Source organism: Dipodomys ordii, unplaced genomic scaffold (genome assembly GCF_000151885.1).
Source record: "Dipodomys ordii isolate 6190 unplaced genomic scaffold, Dord_2.0 Scaffold5, whole genome shotgun sequence".
Lineage (NCBI taxonomy): Eukaryota > Metazoa > Chordata > Mammalia > Rodentia > Heteromyidae > Dipodomys > Dipodomys ordii.
The window spans coordinates 24,431,852-24,438,417 of record NW_012267221.1 but is presented as its reverse complement, the minus strand read 5'-3'; the positions used below and the strand labels follow the sequence as shown (position 1 = coordinate 24,438,417).

At 40.0% G+C, this 6,566-nt stretch overlaps 1 protein-coding gene across 1 annotated transcript in view; it reads left to right on the top strand.

The window, feature by feature from the left end:
• Window positions 1–6,204, top strand: part of Chn1 (chimerin 1) — a 45,995-nt gene extending 39,791 nt beyond the window's left edge. Inside the window, exons 5-6 of the mRNA XM_013030888.1 lie at window positions 3,971–4,076; window positions 5,424–6,204. Coding sequence (XP_012886342.1) covers window positions 3,971–4,076; window positions 5,424–5,595 — 278 coding nt within the window. The 3' untranslated portion in view covers window positions 5,596–6,204. The remainder of the gene's footprint in view (window positions 1–3,970; window positions 4,077–5,423) is intronic.
• The last annotated feature ends 362 nt before the right edge of the window (window positions 6,205–6,566 follow it).

Genomic DNA, 6,566 nt, shown 5'->3' with positions numbered 1-6,566 from the left:
CCGGTCGTGAGGCCTGAACTCTGGGCCTGGGCGCTGTCCCTCAGCTCTTCAGCTCAAGGCTAGCACTCTACCACTTGAAGCCACAGTGCCACTTCCGGCTTTTTTCCTTTTGCTTATGTGGTGCTGAGGAATCGAACCCAGGGCCTCAGGCATGCAAGGCAAGCGCTCTACCACTGAGCCACCTTCCCAGCCCAACTCCCCTCATCTTGAATTGAACTTGGTGCTGATTGTGAAAATAGAGTTAATACACTCCTGTTTTATGGGATAGACATAACCTCCCAGAGAAGTCATCAGCCTGATTGGCACCTGGAAATAGCCTCCCCTTTGAAAGGCTTCTCTATCTCCTTTGTCATGACCCCAAGAAAACTGCAGGGTAAACTGGACTGGTATGAGTTCTTAGAAGGAAAAACTAAGACTTGGCACTGTGCCTAACTCAAGGGTAGTTAACAGTGTACAGAGCAGTGATTCAACCCCAGTTCTGACATCTGTACTACCACCCCACCTAGATTCCATCCAAGCCATCTTGTTGGATTTAAAGGACTTGGCTTCAAGTTTCTTCTTGCCCTCACCTTCTTTCCCTATACCCACCCTGTTGTTAAGGAAAATCTCCCTTTTTCAATTCTTCCAAAGCACTTGTCATTGTTATAGGTTTCATTTCTGAAACAGCATTCCTGTCTGAATGACTTAAGACATTCCATCTCACCCCTTAGAGAGAGCCTTTAAAACCACATCATAAGGAAGCAACTTTCTTAAATCAAGGTATAAATGTCTCTTCTTATCATCTCAGCTGTTTTAATATTTTGTGATACCAAAAACTCTAGCATAATAACTGTACTTCCTATGAATATATGTGGTGCATGTTGGTTAGCAACAGCTTTGTGGAATATTGTGTTCTCTCACATGTCATTTCTGACAGTAAAGTATGCTTTGTTCCTTGGACATGCATGCCAAGGCATCTCTTAAGAGGCACACAAGGAAGATGAGAGTTGCTTGACTTCTCTAATGGCTGAGAACATATACTAGGTCAGGCCAATTTATACCTACAGTATTATTTTAGAAAGAAGACATGACAGGGTGTAAGTTGACCAAGGTCATGTCACTGGAGGAGTGGTTCAGACACCCAAACCTTACATGTGCCTCATCAGAGCTCTGGTTCTCTCCACTCTGAACAGTTCTGGAACTAGGAAAAGACTGCACAAAGGAAGAGGAAGAAAAAGGAGAAAACTCTTTCAAGTAAAGGACAAGGGTAGATGACTCTACCAATGCAGTCATTCTTAAACTGTTGTTGTTTTCTTGATCTCTCAGCCCCAGAAAATGTCTAGCATTTGTTAGCATTCTTTGCCAACAGAAGTCAGAGTTTATCAAAAAGTTTTCTTCTGCAGTGGCTGGTGAACGTTCACCTTCTAGTGAATTTGTTTTTGCAGCCTTCCTTGGAGAGGACAAGGAATGGATGCCAAGTCAGGCCATCCTGACTGTAGACTTCCTCCTGTTCATAGCCTCCCTAAGCCTAGACACTCCCCTCCTAGCCCATTGTGAAATCTGGGTCTGCCTCCTCCACGCCTCCCTCTCCTCACTTCTGAGACCCTGCTGCTCCTGAACACAAACTCTGGAAGACGAGGCTACTGAATAAGCCAACATTTGTGTACCTGTCTGACAATGGTGAAAAATCACACCTCCACCAGAGAGCTCCTACTAGTCCAGTACTGTGTACTGTCCTCCAGCTGGGGAGTCTGAAGAAGACTTCCCAGAAGATCTTATAAAAGCCATCAGTCTTGAATGAGGCATATAAAGCCAAAACCTAGGGTTGTTTGTTCCTCCAGCAACCTTGAACTTTCTAAAGAGAAACCTGGGAAAGAGAGCTTTCTAGTTTTCCTTTAGCCCTGCCACTGAGTCACCCCTTTTGCTTCGCTAAGTTTTATTCTTCCTGGACTTAAGTTTCTCTATAGGAAATTAACAAAGCATACTTTAAAATAGCTTTACTTAAATGTTGGCCTAGGTTTGAAACATTACTTGCAGCTGCTGACATGAGCAAGCACATGGCTTCCACCTTGCTTCAGATGTTACAGTCTGCCCTCCTCATGACCTATACCTGGTCTTTTCTTCCAGGAACCATCCTTCCTCCAGCCCTCCACAGCTCATTCTCTCCCTCCCTCTGAGTTTTTACTGGAGGTTTCTTTCTCACTGAGAACCTTTCTGGCCACCCATTTAACACTGAAAACTCGCACATTTGCTGTGCCTCCTACCCAATGATTTCCCTAAGCCCCTCATCATTGGAATACACTATAAACTTTGTTGCGTGTTGTCATTAGCTAGCCATCAACACTACCCTTAATTTCATACTTGTTCAAGGTTCTCCTTGCAAAGATTAATAGAAGTAAAAGGGAAACTCTTTTTCAGTTTTCACAGTCATATAGTTTCAAATTAGCCCTGTGATTTAAAACAAAATAAACTAGCTTTCCACGGTAAATGGAATTTCTTTTCTTAATTTTAGACATTGGACTATTGAATTTCACTGCCTGAGATAGAACTGGTGTAATGAGTTAACACTTCTTAAAGGTCCCACGGTTCTGCGACAGCACATTTATTTGCAAAGGGCAAATAATTCATTCTTCTTTGCAAAGAAATTAATTAGGAATCAAGAAAACTAGGGGCAGAAACTGTAAAATAATCAAAGTTTCTTTTGAATTAAAAGGCTTCAGTCACAGTTCATATTCTGAAATTTATCAAATCTGTTCTGCCAAGACTAGAAATTTTACATTTATCTTATGCCAGTTTTTATATGACTCAACTACTGTGCCATTGAGTTGGCTTGCTTTATAAGTTAGAAAGACCAGGAGTTTTGATCTTCTGTTCTGCTCAAATGTAACCTTCCTAATACCTCAAGGATACCATCCCAATTAGGACTCCTAGCATGGGGTCCTGTTACAGAACCCACCATTTTAAAACACCCCATCATCCCAGAATAAGAATGTGTTATGGTTCTCTCTCTCTCTCTTTTTTTCCCCCTGCAGTGCTCTCAAAATTTCGAAGATGTTGACTGTTTCTAATTATAGAAATGATTGATAAATCAAATGCAACTTCTAGCCTGAAAGGAATGAGCTGGGGTTTTGGCTGATACAGCGAATCTAAAATATCCAAATGAATATGTACCCTTCAAAGAGCCACAGTTATTTCAAGGGTCCTGCCATCATATAGAACATTTAGAATTGCTTTCCAAGTCCACTGTGTGTTCTTTTGCATATCCCAAGAAATACAAAATGCTTGTACTTTGAATGGAGACATATTTTTTATGTAACACAAAGTAATTTAAAACTAAGTATAATATATAAAGCAGGTAAACATTACATGATAGATTTCTTGGTTGCAAGAGAGGGCTGAGAGTGTAGCTTAATGGTAGAACACTTGCCTTATCATGCACAATGCCTTGGGTTCTACCTTAAGCACCACTTTGTGTGTGTGTGTGTGTGTGTGTGTGTGTGTGTGTGTGTGTGTGTGTGTGTGTGTGTGTGACTATCACAGGAAGTAGATGGGAAGCACAGCTTTCAAAATATTTTGAATACTTTAAATATGTCTTAAATTTTCTAAGATGATCTAACCTGAATGTCCTTGCATGTATAAGAGTCTGTTACTATGCATCCGAATTTTTTATACTTACTTCCTGAATATTCAGTTTCCATTTTATTTTCCATAGTTTCTAAACTAAGACATTCAACTCCTAATACACTCATATGAACAAAAAGTAGATACTTCTCCCCCAAATGCAAATAAACAGTGTTGCCACATTGACCTAAAAGCCTTTGTAAATCTGTGGCTTAGTGTTAAAAAAAATATTTTCCAGAATTGGGTACAAGGATCTGTGTAAAAGTATTTTTCTAACAGTTTGAAAAGAGCATCACAGAATAGTGTTCAGTGAGCCATTTGCATCAGTTTGTTAAAGCATTTCTTTTTGGGTTTTGACTTGCTGTCTTAGAAATTATGGATCCTGATGAGCAGTTAGAAACCCTTCATGAAGCATTGAAACTATTACCGCCTGCTCACTGCGAAACCCTCCGGTACCTGATGGCACATCTAAAGAGGCAAGTTAGATTGGAATCTTACACTTGTATTGCATACAGATCTTAAAATGTGTGAAGGTGAAAGGAAGAACAAGAGATCTGTTGAAAGAATGGATAAGTGCATAGCTGTATTGTCTTATGAGAAATTACACTAGTTAAAAAGGAATGCTAAAAATACTGTACTACAATACTGCACACACCCAATTCTGACATAAATGTATTTGCAGTTTGAGTATTTGCAAATCTGCTAGAAATACTAATATTCTACCAAGGACATGCATTGATTTTTGTGGAAGGGGAAAGAGTTTCAGCAGAGTAAAAGTAAGAGCAAAGCAATTTGCAAGTCACTCTTAGATATTTGTGTTTACTCTCTTTAAAAGGGTAAGAAGTGCAAGCAACTAATAGGGATCAAGGCTTTATTGGGGGACAGACCTGCCAGGCTGCTCCAAGTGGGAATAGAGGCAGCAGCAGTGGACAAGTGTGGGTAGAATTTAAACAGAATTTTAGGAGGCAGTCACACAGGTCATACTACGTGATAGAGGTAGTCACATGGGTCACACTACCTGGACCATGGGAATTTGGGGAGAGAGTCAGTTCTGAGAATTGGGAGTTTCATTCTGAGAAGGAGTATAACAAGACTGTTGCAACTGGGGCAGGAATTTTCACATCACACTGGGAAAACAGTACAGCATTGAGGAAATAGAAACTTAAGCGGTTTTTTTTAAAAGGGCCAGGACCTTCTAGAATAGGCAAGCTGGCTTCCAAGACCTTAGAGAAAGCAACGAAAGCCTTTGTGGAATATGCTCTACTCATAAATTCTACTCATAAATTCAACCTTGCTGCATATTTGGGTGTAAATTAACAGAAACACTAAAACAAAGGACTGATACTCAAATAATAGTCTACACTGTGGCTGTGGTAAAGCAAAGAATAGTTGTGCTTACTCTGAGCTGTGTCCTGTCACTATCTCAACTGCTTTTTCCTCAAACACTCATTAAACTCTTCAACTTGTGAAAGCTTCCCATCAGAAGCATGAGAGGCCAAGTGGAGGGAAGGTGGAAGGCTGGTCAGGGTGACCTGGTCCTTCTCTCCTACAACTGGAGCAGGAGAATCCAGACAATCGTCCCCATACCCTACAGCCCAGCACATTCATTCACATGTGAGCTTCATCCCTCATCAGGACGGTTCTTATTGAAAGAAATCTTCTTTCAGGGAAGTCAGTACTGTGAAGCTTCAGGGAAGTATGCAGAAACAGCATGGCAAAAGAGTTAATCAGTCATCTCATCTTTATTATGAATCTTTTGCTTGTCTTAGTGCTCGGACCCAATGAAGAAGTCTTGACTTAGTCATTTCTTCTTGTGTTTTCAGAGTGACCCTCCATGAGAAGGAGAATCTGATGAGTGCAGAGAACCTTGGGATAGTGTTTGGTCCAACTCTTATGAGATCCCCAGAACTAGACGCCATGGCTGCACTGAATGATATACGGTATCAGAGACTGGTGGTGGAGCTGCTTATCAAAAATGAAGACATTTTATTTTAAATTTCACTTTCAGGGAAAGAAATGTTTTACAGATGAAGGAATGTTTTATAGTAATTTAATTGGCTCCACTAGCTGAATTATTTCTTGGTTAGAGGTTTGGGCAAATAACCAGATTAAAATGAAGGAACTTTGTCTTTCCATAGCACCACTCCATTCAGCTGTCCTTGTAAACAGTGAACACATGTTTTCCAGTTTTAGTAATTATGGGTGTTTATCATGTTAAGAGAAACTCAAACTATTGCATGATTACCCCTATTTGATAAGGAAAACCCCACACCAAGGAAGCAGACCTGTGCCTGCTCTGCCTCTCCGTCCTGGGTCGTCTGTGGTTGTCACCCAGCATGTTTCCCCGAGAAAACTGTCATAACTTTGCTTTGGGGTCCATGCCCTTGGTTTCTGATACTTGTATAAACATGCACACACATATGGGTAAACAGCACCCCTGGCTATTGCATTACCATAGACTGTCATGCTGAATTTTTGCAAATGGTTCATTTCTGGTTTCTCCTAGCTCTTCTCTAACGTAGTACTTTCTCTGCAGCAAAATCAAAATGTGTTCCAGATTTGTTACTTTAATAAGTTAGCCTACCAATAAAAATGTACAACACAGAGCATTTTCTGTGAAATTATTATTGCTTTTCAGTTGTAATGTGGTGTTTTATCAGCATGCATTTGTTAATTTATTAAATTTGGCTTTTAGAAATTAAAAAATGGATAGGGTTTTTAGCCATGAATGAGAATTTAGAAAATGTATTTGGCCATTTACCTAATACTGAGTACTTTTCTCTCATCTCTTGTATTTATTGTTAAAGTATTTACAGCAAGCTCCTAAAAGAATCGTTTAAAACTGCTTACAATTAGAACATGTCATCCCTCCATACCTTATCATGGTAAATTATCTATTAAATCAACTTTTAGAGGGAGTTGGAGTTTCTGTTTTGTTTGAGACAAGGTCTTACTATATAGCCCAG